We start from the raw sequence: 19,384 nt of genomic DNA on the forward strand, positions 1-19,384 counted from the left end.
AACACAAATTGAACTTCAATATGATTCTTTAAATACAATTTTCATCATTTAGAATGTTTCCCACGGCAAATATAACTTGTCTACACTACAATACATAAACAATGACCCAGAATATATTGCCCTGGAAAGTTCATATGAGTACATTTAACAGTCTATTATAAACAGTAAACAACTAACCACCCAATATTTGTAATACTAAGTTATATTCTTTAAATTACTTCATCACATTTTATTTTTCTTCAGAAAGTTAACTTTTCCATGTGCCTGGACAGTTCTGAGTTTTTTGAAATGTGGACTGCTATATTTCCACTGATAGCTTAAAACAGTTCTTGATTTTTGGTATTCAGAATAAGCACTGCAACAGCAGTGATGATCCAAGATTTTGCTAATTTTGCTCTCAAAATGTACTCCCCTCAAAGATATGACAGCTTGTGAGACCCTACTCCCAGGTGATCAGTGTATGATCCTGCCCCTTCTGGGCTGATTACAGCTTCCTTTTTGTAACTGATTAGATCAATGATCAATCTTCATCAGCAACATACTCACGTAACCAGTAGTGGTTCACTAAAGCAGTGATTTTCAACTGGCTGAGAAACTCTGCCAACAATCAAGAGGAGTCACAGAGCCAGAGACTGTGGGAACCACCAAACTGGTTTCCAACAATTGAGAGAACAGCGTGATGTTGCACCCACCCACCCAGTCCTATGAGTTGTGGGAACTGACAAAGAAGGATACATCTTCCCTTCAGGAAATGTGTGCTCTTAAGTCGCCTTGCAAAAAACAGGGAGTCTCAGGTCCATAGGGTTGTAGACAGAAAGTTCAAAAGTGGGGTTTCCTAGACATAGGTCCATCATTCCCAAAGATTATATCTGAGTCTTTTAACGGTAGGGCTCTTCATAATGAAAAAATTGAAAATACCCGCCTTTTAAAACTACCCAGAATTCTGAAGTTTTCCTTCTATTGCTAGGCAACAAAAAAAGGATCTAGATAAAACAACCAACCAAAATCTATGAGAGGGAAATTTACAGCGATAAGCAGAGAAGAAAAAAGACCTGCTGCCTGAGCAAAAATATCTGCTCTCCCAAGACTCATAAAGGAAAAGAAGCCAGAGAGCAATTGCTGAGCCATTTTACCATGTCATCTGTATAAGTATAAAGTTGTTCTGCTTTAACTACGAGACCCCCAAATGAATTTAAAATCTAATTATTACCAAATCAGAATCTCATTTTATTCTGCTGATATACCATTTCCAGACTTCTGATCTATTTTTTAATCTTTTCTAAGCTAAAATTTGAGTGGTAGGAAAGCTTGTTTTTTTACTTTTATTATTTTTTTTTTGCAGTACGCGGGCCTCTCACTGTTGTGGCCTCTCCCGCTGCGGAGCACAGGCTCCGGACGCGCAGGCTCAGCAGCCACGACTCACGGGCCTAGCCGCTCTGCGGCATGTGGGGTCTTCCCGGACCAGGGCACGAATCCGTGTCCCCTGCATCGGCAGGCGGACGGACTCTCAACCACTGCGCCACCAGAGAAGCCCAAGCTTTTTTTTTTTTAAATAAGCCTTTTCTTCAAATTTTCATTCAAATAAATTGGAAAAATCTGTTTTTCTACTGTTGAGCGGAAGGTATATACTCATAAACGTATACATAAAATGACAGTGAAAGAGACATTTGAATGCTCCTAGATGGGGGCAGAAGCCCGAGCAGTTTAGGTGGAACTAGAAGCTGCAAGAACATAAGAAGACCTGTCCTTCCAAGCTTCCCAGCTCCAGAGAAAAGTCACCCACCGACCTTCTGACTAATCAGCTGGGTGCAGCTTCATCAGCAAACACCTTAAGAAAACATTTACACTTAAAATGTCAAGAAAAAAAAAAACTGTTTAACTTAAAATCTTGAAGTTCACTCTTACCTCACGAATCAGGTCATAGTCTTTGAATAATTTTCATTTTAAAGTGCTTAAACATAAAGGCCTCAAAAATGGCCTAGTAATACTATCACTTAAGTGTATATCTGTTACAAAATTATAATGTATTTAAAGTCTAACATTCAAGTTTAAAACAAATGGGTGAAATTCAGAATTAACGCTGAGACTTCACCCTTAATCAGCACTCTTACATCTTGGTACATCATGAGTCAGTAGTACTGTTTGATCCATAGGATTAAAGTGGGACACCCTAGATTAGAAGTATCTAGCTGAAGTGCCTCTATTCTCAAAGTTCTTATTTGTTCCTATTAAAGTAGACCAAAAATAAGTCATAAATACAGTCCTCTGAGAAAGGAATGGCCCCATATTTATCTTAGTTATATATTAATCTGGCTAAAATAAAAGTAAATGGCTGAAGCTAGCATAAAGTGCAGAAATTTCAAAACATACTTAAACAGGAAAGATAGATGATATCACAAGCCACTTTTAAAATAATATATTAGTAGTCATTGAAAAAAAATCAAACATACTCACTTAAAACTGAACATTCTCAATTATTTTAGTCATGAATTCCTAAAATTTTTAACCAGCATGTATATGAATTTAAAACAGATAAATTAGTAATTCATATACTCAAATTCATGAAACTGGAGATCTAATTATTACTCTCTTCTTTGTGAAGAATGTCTAATCAGGATATGTTCATCAAAGAAAGAAATCTGATCAGCAATATTTCTTGCTTTTCTTGACATCTCGACTCAAAAATTACTCAAAATGAGAATTGAGCTGATCCTGAGTTCTCTCTAATAAGAATACGTCTACTTTGCCATCCATCAAGCTCATGAAATATTCTTCTAAATACTTCCATTTATCCAACAGATATTGTACAATTACTTGGGGCAAAGGTACAAGATAAAATTTGACCTTTTCCCTATACCTTTTAAACTAACTCCATTTGCATTATGGACTTCTTAACCTACTGGTAAATTTTATTCTTAAACCTTCCACTCATTTTTAGATCAAATACGGAACTCTTAATTTAATAAACTACTTCTAGGCATTTTCCATACTGACTTTTATATGTCAACACATAGTGATTTGTTTTTTTCCCTGAACACAATTTATAGAAATTCCCTGAATAACAAAAAGAAAACCATTTTGTTATATTCACTTGACAGCCAAAAAGAAAATGACTGCTGTGCTGCTGTAAGTGTATAAAGATATGTTATCATTCCATTCGCCTCTCTGGAATGTATATGGAAGACATCTGTACAGCAGATAAAGAAGTCAGCAGCCAGAGTTAGATACAGCAAGTAAATGTGTTCTGTAATAGGAATAGTTACGGATTTTTAAAGGCTCGGGAGTGAGCCACTCCCAAGAATTCAGTAAGTACAGTATATATACCTAACAACTCACAATTTACAAGTAATTTATAAAAACTCTGTAGCATTAAGTTAGTTTGCTAAAGAACTATGAATCTTCCAATTGTAAACTGATAAATTCCTGGATGCATTTCTTATACTGCATTTCAGTATGGTTATTAGTAGAATATTGACCTGGCTGTCCATAAAGTCCTTCTGATTCCCGCATCTCTTCATTCATTCTTGCTAACCGTAACCTAAAATTAAATAAAAGAATTTTTTAGATAAGTTATACAATATAAATATTCATAAACTAATGAATTACATACACAGCTAAGACGTATTCATGTAATTTTTTCTTTTACCAGTATTTGCCACTGAAACAAAAGTACTTTTAGTTTATCAGGCCCAGCAATCTGAGATACAAAAATAACTGTATTTTATCTTATACAATTCTCATGAGAGAAGACAATAAAAGACTTCTAACAAGGGCATTTCACTTCTGTTTAAGCAGGTTCCCGGCAGCACCTCTAGCAGCTTACTTCCTCCAGACACAGAGAATTCCTGGCTCCTAAAGCAACCTGTCAAACTTTAACTGCCAACTGCTGAAATTATTGCTTCTATAGAATGGAAGCAATAGCCTGTCATAAGTTCATTCTGGTTCACCCTGAGGTACGGTAGTTCCAGATGTATAAATAGCACATGTTATCTATAAATATTAGGGATATATTCTGACCTACAGACATTATAATAAGTGACCATAGGTTACCAAGATTTTTGCATGGTTACCATATTGATTATACATTCTTTTTTGGGTTATTTATCCTGGCAGCAGGAAGACCTGTAGCACTGGATTAAGGAAACAAGAATTTCCTCTCATTTTCTTACTGACTTTAAGCAACATTTTGAAACAGGCAAATGTTACCTGTGGTGCCCCTCTCCTACTCTGTACTTCTTGCCTGTCCTCCAGGCCGCCAAATCCTCAACGCCTTCCCAGACTTCTGTCACCCTCTTCTAGCATGCTCTCTCTGGCAGTTGCCACATCTGACATGGGCTTTTTTAATCTTCAAAGTACCACAATTCCCTGCCATTTCCTTTCCAACCATTGTGTGAATTAATAATAGCAAGATAAGTCTCCCTTTTTGGTATTTGGACTTTTCACAGAGGATGCCTGTTTCAAAAAATTGTAAGTGAAACTGACGTCCTCATACAAAGTAAAATGAGAAAACTTAAGACAATTTGGGACCATATTTTGGGGGAAGAAGGCCCATTACTGTAAGAATTGCCTGGGAAGCTGCAGCCAGGGTTAATTTCTCTGTATATCACTCCTATCTTTTCTTTAATAACTTATCTTTCTCCAATTTTAAGTCTATAATGATTTAATAGATGTAAATTTTCCTACAATAGACTCCATAATAACAATAACCCCTCCAGTGAGGAAAAGAAGCTAAGTACAGAGAAAATATGTCTTGCTCTTTTGTTTTTTCGTTTTGTTTTAATCTGGCAGGGGTCAGGGAGGGGTGATATATGGCAAGTCAAGAATTCTCAGTGGGAGCTCAGGAGTTCAAGACAGTCAAGGGAGTTTCTATCTGTAAGTGACTGAAATTCAGTAGTGTAGATGGAACTATCTCTACTTATTTAACAGGGAATCAGCAATCCTGGGCTTCATTCAGAATAGACTGAATAAGCGATTCATACAACATATGCTTGAGACTCCCTACACAACAATAAAGTGTAGGTGACAACCACATTCCTAGATTCCAAGTGTAATGAACAACTCTGATCTAAGATGAAAATCAAATAAAGACCTCAAGATTCTTTCTTTAGTAGGTCATGTTAAATTGTATTCAAACATTCCAAAACAAATATTTTTACCTCAAAATAGAGGACTCATACAAATAATTCTTTAAAAAAGTAAGTACAAACAGGTCCCCTAATTATCACTGCCCAAAGGAAATGCAACTGCAAAAGTTACTAACATCAATGCAGTTGGTTTCCCTGCTTATAATCCTCTAATTCCTGAGGTAGTCGAAAAATTGCCTGTTACTATACCAATCCAACTCCCACCCCAGTACTGTACTGAGAGTTAAAGAATCAGAAAAGTTACTGATTTTCTGTTCCTACGGGCCAGGCAGTATAACAGAAGTGGCTAAGCACATGGGTTTTAGAGCCAGAATTCTTGGTTTCAAATCCCAGCCCTACCACTTACTAGCTTCTCAAATTATTTGTGGCTTGGCTTCCTTATAAAATGAGGCTGATAATAATAAAACCTTCCTCACAGGGTTGAGGTGGGAACCAAGTAAGTTCATGTATGTAAAGTGCTTCATACATTTAACGTGCTTAGAGAAGTAAATGGCTTCTAGTAAAGAACCAAGTTTAAATTTCATGCCTACACACGAAACTCTATGTTTAAACACTGTATTAAGTAATACGGTGTATGGAAAATAATCAAGTGAAAAGAAAACACTTACAAGGTCACTATATCAGCGTTGGCTGCTTCCACAGCTATACTCAAAGGGTCCTTCCCTTCTTCATCAGTGGCATGTTGATTGGCACCTCGTTTTAGGAATAAACATACCTGCCTGTTTAAGGGAACAGTGTTTATGAGATATTGCCGATAAGAAAAAAAATTAGTATTCACCTTAAGAAATAAAAAGCACTACTTAAAGAAATAACATTTTCATTAGGAAATTCTTGATTTCATTCTACAAAGATTTATTGACTATTGACTCTAATAATAAAAATCTACCATGATCAACATTTTATAAAATCTTATGAAATTTTCACATTTAACCTGATAATATACAGCATAGTGAGATGTGTAAATTATGGTCCCTACCCTCCAAGAATATCATAAAAAGATGTACACAGATAACTATAAATGTAAATAAAACAAAAATCACTCAAGGTCATTATCTGGGAAAGAAGAAAGCCAAGGCAATGTTAACATCATAATACATTAACGATAATACAACAGCAACGAGTGGGAAGTAATCTTGCTGCTGTATTCCACAAATATTCATAACTTGAAGAAACTGACAAAAAATGAAAAAAAATGAATAAATGGAGTCTATAAAGTAAAATGGGAATAATTATGATTATGAAGAAAATACAAAGGATGAGTTAAATACAACCATTTTTAAGTAGAGAAAAGTTTTTATGATAAAGTTATTGAACTGAATCTTCTTGCTAATAGAGGGAAACAAAATAAGCTATGATGAAAATAGAAGATGCTATAAAATAAACATTAAAAAAGGACAGTTTCTTGTTTGTCCAGGTAATAAGACTTGGAGATCCTGAGATGTTTTATTGAAAAACAATGACCTATGACACAAACTTTACATAAGGCCAATATTTTGACTTTATTTGTACCCTCTAGTAGAAAGCCCATTTTTACGGCTTTATTGTTCTGTGAATCTAAATATTGCTCCAGAGGACACACATCAATAGCACAAAATAAGAATTAACTACCCTGCGGGAAAACTAAAATTTACAAAGTTACAGAACTCTCCCAAAATGTATGTGCTATCTACATAATGTATGTACATGCATAAATATACACAAATACAGACTTAAGTTGCCTGATGAAATCACCACAGTTTTAAATACTAAAACAGATCTATATAAAGAATTAGTAAAGTTCAAAGTAAGCTTGGCAATTTTCTTATCTGAAAAGTAACCATATCTTTTTTCTGAATGAAATTTTTAAAAATTTTAAGTGCCAGCATGAGAGTGTAAGTCAAGGAAAGTATAACTTTATAAGCTCTAGCTAACGATCTTAACCTGAGAAAGGGCAAAACATTATTTCAAAATAATTTTTTCAACTACTTAAATATATAAGCACTAGTTTACCCCGTGTGCCCTAAGACAGTGGCATGGTGCAGTGGTCCCCGCCCTTGCACATCTCTCTGGTTCACATTAGCACCATTCTGAAGGAGAAACTCGCATGTCACCAAAGAGCCCTTAGAGGAAAAAAGAAGATAACAATGGAGAAAAAGCAAACAAACAACAATATATTTCTATTAACAGAGTATTTACTTTACTCTAATAGCCTTTCTATTGTATTTTCCCCAAAAGAGAAAATACCCCCCTGCAAAAAGCAGAAAAATGATAAATTATATTATTTTCTTCCCAAGAACTACTTCTAACTGGGATTCAATTTGCAGTTTGTGATCTAGCAAAACCCACTACTTTCATTACTAGAACTCCCTCATTAAGAAAAAAAATTGAGCTTATACAAAGTGATGTTCAGAAATCACTACTAGCTGCTGCTTCTATTTTCTATCCCATCTCTTAAAGCAAACAATAATGCTAAAGCTATGCTCAAAATGAATTATGATTTTTTTTAATGCTCTACTACCACTGAAGACCTGAATTTACAAATTCATACCCCTAATACAGCCTGAATAAGTGGTGTTGCTTTGTTTTCCTCAGAATTAGGCCAGTTCACATCTGCGCCATGAGCCAAAGCTTCAGCCATTTTAGGAAGATTTTTTTCATATGAAGCCCTATAAAGCTGGAGTCCTGGATTAAGATGTTGAGAGTCGAGAAACACAGAAGAATCCTGCCTTTCTGTCTCTGAAAAGCAAACACAAATACATCAATAAAAATGAGCTCTTGGCAAGGAGGGAGGGAAAGAATGGGGAGTCATTGCTTCATAGGTACAGAATTTCAGTTCTGTAAGATGAAAAGAGTTCTGTGGATAGATGGTGGTGATGGCAGCACAACAGTGTGAATAGATTTAATGCCACTGAACTGTACACTTGAAAATTGTTAAGATGGTAAATTTTACGTTATGTGTATCTTACCACAGCTTTTTAAAAAAGCGAACTCTTACCTGTATCACAGTATGAAAGTTGTGACATAAGAAACCACTAGTTTAACAAAATGAGCTAATGGGAGATGTTCACAAAGGAATCTTATTTCCTATAGACTAATCACTCTCCACAACCTTCTTCTCTTATAAATACATCGACTAGTACACCAGGCCTTTATGGTCTTGCCAGTATCCAATGGATAGGTAAATTACTCTGTATTAGATTAAAATTAGGTATATATGAGTATAAGCCTGGACTTAGAGACTCAGAAGAGGCAGTAAGAACCCCTAAAGGATTTCACTACTAGACCAAACCTCACTTTATTCCTAGAATGGTCCAATACCATCATCACAATTTGCAGTACAAGCAATTCAAATAATTTAAAGAATGCTTACTATCCTGAGTATTCTGCAAGATCATAACCACTGAAATCATAAAGGAGAGAATATAGGAGGAAAGCACAGGTCAGAAGAAAAACCTAACTTGGGGGGGGATGTGGGGGATTTGCTGATCTCTTTCTCCTGATAAGAAAAGACAGCCACAAAAAAACATAACGGGTAGTAAGAAATACTGTTCACATGGATTAAAAATTATCCTTAGCTATTGACACATATCTTGAGGCTCAGAAAAATGTACAGCTAAGAGAGAACTTCCAAATATGAAAATAGCTGCTTTCTCATTCAGCAGTATTAACTGCCCCTTAGTACCTTCTGAAAGACTAACCACTTCCTTCAGAAACTATTTAATCAAACTTGGCATTTTCCACATGCATTTTTCAGCAAACAATACCAATTAACATGGAATTTCACCAAAACTCACCCGGCTCATATAAACTATTGGCTGACACTGTGGAAGGTAAAGATTCTCTTCCATCATCAGAGCTCTGCTGGATTCCACTGTCATTACTTTTGACTGTTTTAAAAAAAAACCAGCTAGTGATTAAAGTTTGCACCATTAAGAAAAATAGTCCCACAATCAATGAGGTTTTAAAATGAGCTCTGATACATCAACGTGATCTCAGCCACCACCAGCAGAATAAATTTACGACAATTTTAATCCTTTGAAACACTTCACGTATCAAAATATGAATCAGTCATGAAGCCTAGCAATAAACTTATTTTCAGAGTCGCAACATATCTCACTACCCCGTAATGTGTCAGGGGTAGTAAAGAGTTAATTTATCGTATGACTGTAAGTAATATGTAATTCTGAGACAATGGGTAACATCTAGAGAAATGGCCACACCGCACAATGACCACGGGCACAGACTTGGAATGCTCCACAAGAGTAGTACTTACTACTACGTAGTTTTGAAGAAGTATCAAAGTAGGAGAAGAGTGAATCTAGCTCATCAGGACAGAACAGAGACTCCCTCCTGGCCTCGTCGCTATTTACAGCAATCACTGGGGACATGCAAGTTAGCAAAGCACAAAGCAGGCCATAAGAAGGGAAAAGGGCAGGAAAAAACGTTACTGGGAAAAATTTAGGAGGAAAAAACAGGAAGGCTATTAGGTGGTTAATCAGATATTTAGGGCTTTTTGCATGACAGATTTGCAATTCCCATCTCCCCTTTCATTTTAAGCAGTTTTATTCCTTAAGAATATACACATTATGGTTGAACCTTGAACAACACAGGTTTGAACTACGTGGGTCCACATATACTCAGATTTTTTCAATACTAAATACTACAGTACCACATGATCTGGGATTGGTGGCATCCACGGATGCAGAACCAATGATACAGAGGAACTGCAGAGCAGACATGGAGGAAACGCATACATGGAGGGCCAACTACAAATTATATGAGAAGTTTCAACTGATCGGAGAGTCAGTGCCCCAACCCCTGAGTTGTTCAAGGGTCAAGTGTACCTAGAAATGTGAATTATCAGAACACTGCTTAAATTTAACTGTTTTAAAAACAGAGAAATCCAATTTTTCTGTAGGATATACAGAAGGAAACAGTTTTTAGCATTTAAAAAATCTACAACAGCTACTAATTCAGAGATTAAGAAAGTGACTTCAGCTTAAGAAAATATTTATATAGATAACAAGTAAACCGTAATACCTGAACTTTGGGGAGATGCTCTAACTTGTTCACTTGGCCCAAGTTTAGAAATGCTCAGCCTCTTTTCTTCACAACTTTTGGAGACAATCTGTTTTTCCTGCTCAGGAGGTGATGATGATATAGAATATTTATCCACAAATTTTCTCTCCACATATTTTGCTCTGATATACGCCTCTTTCTCCTGTCTGGTTGGTATACATAAAAATGTCATGATGTTCTGCTTAATATCTTAGCATGGCTAATACTGAAAAGAAGCCATTACATATTGAATTTTTCAAAGAAAGTCACTAAATGTCATACTAGTTAAAACTGAATTTGCAACATTCTACAACATGTTTTCCTTCCCAATATTAAATGAACTATGATTTCATGTTTAAATGAAAAACAAACAATAAAATGAAAAATCACAAGTATTAACATGGCACTCTCTTATTGTCTTAATTTATATGCTCATTCATTCCCATATATATTCTCTTTTGCTTTTTACAGAATGAAAAACATTACCAAGAAACTATTAAAATTTACAGAAGTTAACTTTAATTCCATTTTTACTCCGATAAATAATGTCACATACTGAACTATCACTAGTCATGACCATAATTCTTCGTAAGACAACTACTTCAAAACAACATAGCATTTCTAACTTAAGGGGGACCAAAAAAGGTATCACATTTAAAATTTTTGATTTATGATACAACTATAAAACACCAAGTTTGTTCTATACCTTTTCTTACTTACATCTTTCTAAAATGCCTAGGTCTTTGGCTAAAATAGGATATCTCAAGGTCTGAAATAACTCAAACAGACATGCTTTAGCAAAAAAATAAGAATCTGATTTAAGTGGTATTGGTTTAGAGGGCAATAACTTTTTAAAAGTATTAATTATCATAAAAATATAATCAAACACAGGATTATGGCAAATAAAATTTTAATACCTAATATAAAGAATCATAAAGTCTAAAAATAACATGAACAACAAAACTAATTATCTACCTTGAAGGCGGCCACTTCATTCAGAGTCTCCATATATAGAATTGGAAGTAAAATTTCAAACAGAGCAATTAAGTAAGTACGCTCCCCTACCAGAAGCTACCCTTTTCATCTGTAATTCTTCAATATAATAATGCCATGTGTGAAATACATAATTAACAAATATTTGCAGAACGAAGTCAAACAATGTGATACTATTCATTGTAGGTAGTAGAAACTTGATCCTTGGAGACATTAATGAACAGATTAACTCTTTTTAAAGGCCTGCCACTAACAGAACTTTGTCTCCTTTAACTGCTAAGAGTTTTTATATTCCTATGTGGAGCCTTTTTTTTAAATTAATTTATTTTTAATTTATTTATTTCTGGCTACTTTGGGTCTTTGTTGCTGTGCGCGGGCTTTCTCTAGTTGTGGCGAGCGGGGGCTACTCTTCAATGCAGTGTGCGGGCTTCTCATTGTGGTGGCTTCTCTTGTGGAGCATGGGATCTAGGCGTGCAGGCTTCAGTAGTTGTGGCATGCAGGCTCAGCAGTTGTGGCTCACAGGCTCTAGAGCGCAGGCTCGGTAGTTGTGGCCCACGGGCTTAGTTGCTCCGCGGCATGTGGGATCTTCCTGGGCCAGGGCTCGAACCTGTGTCCCCTGCATTGGCAAGCGGATTCTTAACCACTGCGCCACCAGGGAAGCCCCGGAGCCTTAATTTTTAAGATTCTCTCTCATCTGGAGACTATAATTTATTATCTGACTAGTAAAATATAATTATCTAATTAACAAACCCAAGAGAGACACAGCCACATTTTAACAGAAGCAGTAATGATCTCTTCTGAACAGTCTGCTTCAATAATACATATCAATTAAAGTGAAATAAAATAACAGCTATATTCAAGATGGTGGGGGGGGGGGTGAGGTAACACATTAACACAACAGTACCTTTGTCCTGGTGGCGGTTTCTTTATTCCCATTTTTTCCACATTAGCTTCATAAACTCTATTCATAACATCATTCCCCAACTCACACATAAGCTGTTTGGCAGAAAGACAGAAAATAAGCAATAATTTCCTAAAAAACACTATATAAATCCTTAAGCAAACAGAGCTACTTAGTTCTTTTTGCATGTTCTGCAAATGCTCATTTCACAAAGATGCTTAAAGTTAAAACAAAAGGAGACAAGGACTGAGAGCAATATCACCATTTTGCCATTCTTCACCAGAATACCTTCCCTAGAAGATTACTACTCCTCAAGAAAGCGTTTCTCCTCACCCATCTTCTACCAGATTTCTATCCCTTACTGTGGCTAGCACAAGGCTACACATTCACAACATCTGCTAAGTTAACTGGAAAAAGAAGCCTAAGTCCAGACACGGTAAGGTTTAAACAACTCAGAATTGAAGCAAACTATTTTCTCCTTACACTTTATTTATAAGTATTTCTAAATATTTTTTAAATGTATCAGACAGTTGTGTTTCAACCAAAGCTTCTAAACTGAATCCACTGAGTTCATATCTACACGCAAAGTTGATGCAGAAATTAGATTGCTAGCCCCCACCCCCCACTTTCTTCTCCTTTGAATTCATAACAATTTATGGAATCTATCGAAATAGGGCTCTACCACAGGAGCCAACTTAATCACTTTCATTTAGACGTTTCCACAGTGATTCCACAAAGAAAACTTTTTACTTTACTTAATTGACAGGATTATTGGTTTATTTATGGATTGAAATAAAAACACAAGCATATTAAGAACACAATTTTCAGACAGAAATAAATGTAGGATACACTACAACCTTTACACAAACGTATATTTTTTACAGTATGGTAAACTAAATGGTGGGAATTAAAATGGGTATACTATTAACCAGTATAAATTTTGTAAATATTAAAAACCCAGTTGTGATATAAAATCATTTATGACATTTTCATAGATATGAATCCTTACACAGGAAAAAGGATGTCTTAGTCTGATGAGTACTACCCCTTAAAAATGTAAATTTGCAAATGTGTTATGCTAAAATATGCAATGATAATGACATGCTATACCAATCCATCACGCAGCTCACTATAGCAATATCTAATATTTTTAACAAGAATTTATGTAATTATAAAATATAAAATTAAGGCACAGAATCTAAGATAATTTGTGAGAAAACATAAAAATGCAGGGGTGCTGGTTTCCTTAAAAAGTGAACTGACAGGGCTTCCCTGGTGGTGCAGTGGTTAAGAGTCCGCCTGCCGATGCAGGGGACACGGGTTCTTGCCCCGGTCCGGGAGGATCCCACATGCCGCGGAGCGGCTGGGCCCGTGAGCCATGGCCGCTGAGCCTGTGCGTCCAGAGCCTGTGCTCCGCAATGGGAGAGGGCCACAACAGTGAAAGGCCCGCGTACCGCAAAAAAAAAAAAGTGAACTGACATGGAGTTAAGAGTGCTACATAATAAGCTTAGCAATTTAAAAAACCAATAACAAAACACCAGATTTGCCAAAATAACATCAGATATATTCCAATACAATTTAATTCATTGTTAGCACTGAGAAACTCACACATTTGTAAAACCAGATTCTAAAATCTTGACTTTGGGGGATTCCCTGGCAGTCCAGTGGTTAGAACTCTGCCTTTCCACTGCAGGGGGCACGGGTTCAATCCCTGGTAGGGGAACTAAGATCCTGCACAGCTATGTGGCAAAAAAATAAATAAATAAATAAAATCTTGACTTTTATGTGAAAACATAAAATATTTTTAAGCAAATATTCATTTTACCTTTAAAAGTTCAGGCTCCCAGGTGTCTAAAGTTAAAGATCGTACTTTTGAAAAGTGAACTCCAAGACTCCTAAGTGGGGAAAAAAAAAGACTGCATTAATATATAAAACTTTCAAGTCTCTATTTGCACATTATGCAAGTTATTTTTCTCTCTTAATGTGACATAGTCTCTAATATAGGCCTCAACACATACATAAATAGGGACAGATCTTCTAGTTAATAATGAATGGTGAATCGAAGTCCTCAAAAGTACTTCACAAACCAGAATTTAATCCACTTCATAAAAGATACAAAAACACACTGGCAGTCAAACTAGGCAAGTGGGAAAGGTCCTCTAACCAATGAGACACAGTAATTTACAATGTGTGTTTAACGGAAAGAAGTCTCTCATCCTGGGCAGGCCTACCCACCGGTGAATCCCAGAACACTCGATACACAGGGTGATGCCCAGGTTGATGCTGGCCCACCGTGGGTCTGCCAGACCACAGTCACAACAGCTGGCATTGCCAGGAATACACTGGACTCGCTGCAATGCACTTTCTCCTTTCAATAATTTATCTTTTGACTCATTTCCAGAATCCAGGCTTCCCGTGGATGGAGATGATTTCTTATCCAGCTTCTAAAAGAATTAAGAATTATTAAAAAAAAAAAAAAAAAAAGGATTGTAATACTACGTTGCACACTGCATGCTCCAAACAAATGCTTCTAATCAACAAATTGATGGCCTATTATGGGCCTAAGCCAGGAACTGTTCTAAGCACCGGGGATTCAAGGATGAAAAGATATAGTTTCCTCCATCAATTGGCCTTTAGTCTTGTGGGGAGAAACACATTAATATTAAAAAATAACCCGACACAATGAATGTATGTACAAGATAAAATGGCAAAGAGAAAGGGGAACAGTAAATTAACACGCAGGATGAGAGACAGAGAGAGTACACGTGAGACTATAAAGACTCAAGAATAAAATAAATACTATTTTATACCAAGTTTTTCCAAGGTATTCAATGAACTGCAAGCAAGTTGTTTCAATTACTGCAGTGAATTACTGAAAATGATATGGCCTTTTACTAATGAGGAGATCAATTGCATAATTATAATTACGAGTGAATCAACAACAGAATGCATGATGTCTAAAATCTCAGGCGAAACGAGGAGAAAAGCAAAGGTGGTAGATAAGCAAAAAGCTAATTTTTTAAGTGAACAACAAAGTCTATACCAATAACGACCAAATACAAACATGTAGTTTGGGGATCCTAAGCAATTAAAGATATGACCTAAAAAGTCTTCTGGTTTAAAAACATTTCAACAAGCCAGTATTTTAGTATAAAATCAACAGAAATATAATTTGGCCCTTGTCTTGCCCTTCTTGAAAACTCAATTCAATAGCCGTTAGGTGGGGCTAAGCAAAGAAAGTGTGGGGATACAGTATGCCAGAGAGGACTCAGCTGGGTGAGGAGCATACCCTCAAATGAGAGTGACCCTGTGCAGGTTGCTGTTCCCAAGCAGCAGAAGGAGGGTATTTGCATAGGGAGACAGCCCAACAAAGGAAATGAGAGCCTGAGGATAGAGAGGAACTACAAAGTGGGAGTGCCACCTAGTGAGAGATGTTAGAGCCTGGCACGTGGGAAATGGCAGCAGGGAAGGGATATTGGTCACATACAGGGGAACTGATTATGTAACTAAACCTGCTAAAAATAAGTGGGAGCCAGATTTCTCACTGCAGAGAAAGGGCTCATTTATATAAAAAGGGAGAGAGTTAGAACAAACCCTGTTATATTAAATTAGGACTGGAAATACCAACAGGTGCCCTAATGGTTTCAGTACAAATAGATACATAAAGTTATACAGATGTAAATGTGTATATGTGTATATATACATGTATATTCCCTTATCTTGGTTTCTACAAACTATTCTCCACGAAAAAGAACTAGGGCAGTTTGCAGAAACTACTGATTTCAAGGCTAGTACAGAGAAACTACAAGAAGATGAACTCGGAACATCTCATCATGTTAGAAAGTAGAGAACAACTCAAAGATTGTTGGGAACATGTCAAAAGGATACAGAATCCAGGGCTCCACTGGATTGGCCAAACTTGGGTCAATTTGAGAAACAAAACAAATAATGATAGTAATGAATTATAATACATTGAATAAAATAGAGGCCTATCTTGATATAATTATATTTTAAAATTTAAAGCCTGATGAGGAACAGAATATCTACATAGTCTCAAAGTACCCCCCCCCACACACAAAATACTATTACAAAGATAACATTACAGTAGAGAAGTCTAGCAGACACTACCTTACTCAAGTGATCAAAGTTAACATCACCAATAACGGGACAAATCAAAATCTTGTGCCACCTGAAAGGATGCAGTGAGAAGAACACAGCATCATTTATACAACATTCCTACAAAAGATGCATAACCTTGTGAGTAAACAAACCAACAATGAGGGACATTCTACAGAAACCTGTAATCTTGAATACAACCAAGGTCAAGAAGGTCAAAGTAAGACTGAGGGACTATTCCTAACTGAAGGAAACTGAAGAGTCATGACAACTAAAAGAGACCTGTGCTTCTGAACTGCATCTTTTTGCTGTAAAGAACATTACTGGGACAACTGTTAAAACAATGATATTTGAGAATTAAATGGAAGTAATGCATCAATGCTCATTTCTTGATTTTGATGACTGTACTATGCTTATACAGGAGAAATGTCCTAATTGTGGGAATTACTCACTAAATTAATAATGGGTGATGGGGCATATGTTAGCAGCTTACTCTGAAACAGTTCAGGGGAAAAAACTGTTTGTATTATACTTGGAACTTCTCTATAAATTTGAGATTACTTTAAAATTTTTTTAAAAAAGAAATAAAATCTGCTTTACTAAAACATGTTTGATAATGTGAATTAGCTCATAAGCAATTATCATATAGAGAAAGGATGTCAATATAATGCAGAAATCATGTTGGTTCAGTCCCAATTTTTTCTTTATTAGCTAATGCTTTTGGCCAAAAGCAAAGTACACTAACACAGCAGAACTTGGGCTGGCCACCTCAAGGAACACAGGACTGAAAATGACACCCATCTCCCCATTCTTCTTGGCTCATTTTGGCCATGTGCTATGACTTGAAAGTGTTTACTGCACCATTCTCTCTGATCTTTATGTATTTTGTATATGTCACCAAAGCCTCAACCCTTCTGTACCCTTCCTTTAAGCTATCCTCACCAATTTTTAAAGTTAAGTCCTATCTGTATTCTATATTATAGTGTTCATTTATTAGGAATTTAACTAGGCTAATATTGGGTTGGCCAAAAAGCTCATTCGGTAGTGAATAAGTTGTTCCATAAAGTTCTTCATGAAAAATGTGTCTTTTATCTTGACTTAAAACCAAACAAACTTTTTGGCCAAGCCAATATTTTTACTGAGATTCTAAAGTTCCAAAAATTATTCAAGTTACAAACTTACAAGGTTTTTTAGGTTGGCCCTATCCCTATTTTTCCTGTAATCCCTGCTATTTCTGGTGTATGATTTTGCTAACATAGGTATTTCAGCAACACCACTAGCTCCTTCATCAAGATGATCTGGATACACACCTAAATTTGTTCCCTCTCAAAACTCCGCTAAAAACTAGAGAATTTTTTTAAACGCAATTACCCAGAGCCCTTAATGGACAAAGTTGTGATAATCTGAATATGAAAAAAGAGTAATTACTGCAATTAATTGGGACCCACTGTATTTACCAAAAATCCATGAGTGTATAATGATATCCCAAAAAACATGTATCTGTCCCCACTTAAGGTAGCTAATAAATCAACCAAATGTGGTCATTAAAAGCAAAAAATCAAGCATTTTATTAAACTAACTAAATAGCTCCGTTGATGAAGAAAACCTGTATTTCACACAGGAATGCAGATGGGAATGACAGAATTAGAAAATCATCATTTTGCAATTCCTAATGAAATTACAAATTCAGTTATAAAACTATTAGATGAATGGTTGATGGAGCATAGATCTTATAGGGTCAAAGTAACACAAGGTAGATTTTGTTACACAAAATAACAAAGTAGACTGGGAACAAAAAAGGAAATGGAACATGACAATGGAGGGATCATATTGTCATCTCCCTAATCCAATGTGTCTGCTTCATGTTCACACAGAACATTTTCGCATTAACAGTGGCTGGATAACAATATTGTATGTCTCCTGTTGCAGCATGAAGTATACACATTATCTATGTTGCAATCTATGAGAAGGAATTCTATAGGAACAAATAGCCTAACCTTTTCAGCACATCATTGTTATGAAAAAAAAAAGAACTGTTCTAGATGGAAAGACAAGGAACATAAGACCAGATGCAATGCCCAGTCATAGAAGAGCTCCTACTTTGTAAAACAGGTTGTAAAAGACATTTTTAGGACAACTGAAGACACATGAATATAGACTGGGTTACAGACGATATTAAGAAATTACTATTAAGTGTGGAATGACATGATATCTGTAATCTACTTTTAAAAACTTAAGCTTTTTTATTTAAAAAAATTAAGACATTTATCCACAAGAATAGGGAGAACAGGAAAGAAAATAAGAGCAACAAAACTTGGGGAGCTGAAGAGTGGCTGGATGAATGGTAACTGAGTAGACCAAGGTAAAATCTAAGGAAATAATAAGAAAAATCTAAGAGTCCATCAATTTATATCACATAATATTCAAAGGACTCAAGGATTTATACCAGTTATCTTGGAAGTGGGGATGAAAGTAGGAGGACTGATTGTTTAAGAAGCAGTTAGATCGAAGGTGCCCTCCCCAACACTGCCATTAGTGTACTGCTCTCTACAAAGACACACAAATGACTAGAGGTTTATTCTCTGGGAAAGTAAAACAGAAAGTGACTGGATGGGGTTTACCTAAAAGGTGGAAGGCAGAGGATTAAATTAATGTATACACACCGAATGCTGCGATCCCCAGCAATTAGCTCCAAGCCAGGCCCTTATCCCTATGCAGGAGATTGGTGAGTCTTCTCTGGGGAATCTTAGCTGAAAAGACTCCAAAGACCCTAACTCTGGTTGTTCCTCAACAAATGGTCCACACTTTGCTGAAGCTCACAGTCAACGAAGTCCTAACTGTGTTCTCAGAGCTTCCGAAGAGGTTACTCCTTAACTTGCAACCATGAGCAGATTACCAGAAAGCCAAGGAAAGCCCCTAATAAAATGGTTCTCAACATTGTCTATACACAGAAATCATTTAGAAAGCTTTTAAAAATATTGATGCCTGGGTCCCAACTCCATTCAATTGTTCTGGGGTGGGACCTAAGCACTGGGATTTTTTAAAGCTTCTTGTGTTATCCTAATGTGCAGTCAAGATTAAGAACCACAACTGTAACACTGCATATATGAAAAAAGAACAAGTTTATATGTACAAACATTCAGCAAACAAAAAGGATCTCTGGGAAATTAAATATGTGCTAGCAGAACTGAAA

The 19,384-nt window shown here is 36.1% G+C and overlaps 1 protein-coding gene across 5 annotated transcripts in view; it reads right to left on the reverse strand.

Moving 5' to 3' along the window:
• Window positions 1-19,384, reverse strand: part of ACAP2 (ArfGAP with coiled-coil, ankyrin repeat and PH domains 2) — a 165,344-nt gene that overhangs the window by 6,936 nt on the left and 139,024 nt on the right. For 4 of the 5 annotated variants that reach the window (XM_073804053.1, XM_073804055.1, XM_073804052.1 and 1 more), the window contains 9 exons: window positions 14,311-14,519; window positions 13,901-13,970; window positions 12,079-12,170; window positions 10,164-10,348; window positions 8,918-9,010; window positions 7,672-7,859; window positions 7,134-7,243; window positions 5,753-5,863; window positions 3,477-3,538 (listed from right to left, as the gene is read on the reverse strand). In XM_073804053.1, the coding sequence (XP_073660154.1) occupies window positions 3,477-3,538; window positions 5,753-5,863; window positions 7,134-7,243; window positions 7,672-7,859; window positions 8,918-9,010; window positions 10,164-10,348; window positions 12,079-12,170; window positions 13,901-13,970; window positions 14,311-14,519 (1,120 nt within the window). The remainder of the gene's footprint in view (window positions 1-3,476; window positions 3,539-5,752; window positions 5,864-7,133; window positions 7,244-7,671; window positions 7,860-8,917; window positions 9,011-10,163; window positions 10,349-12,078; window positions 12,171-13,900; window positions 13,971-14,310; window positions 14,520-19,384) is intronic. The other variant, XM_073804054.1, reaches the window with a different exon arrangement.

This window comes from Tursiops truncatus, chromosome 4, assembly GCF_011762595.2.
Source record: "Tursiops truncatus isolate mTurTru1 chromosome 4, mTurTru1.mat.Y, whole genome shotgun sequence".
Lineage (NCBI taxonomy): Eukaryota > Metazoa > Chordata > Mammalia > Artiodactyla > Delphinidae > Tursiops > Tursiops truncatus.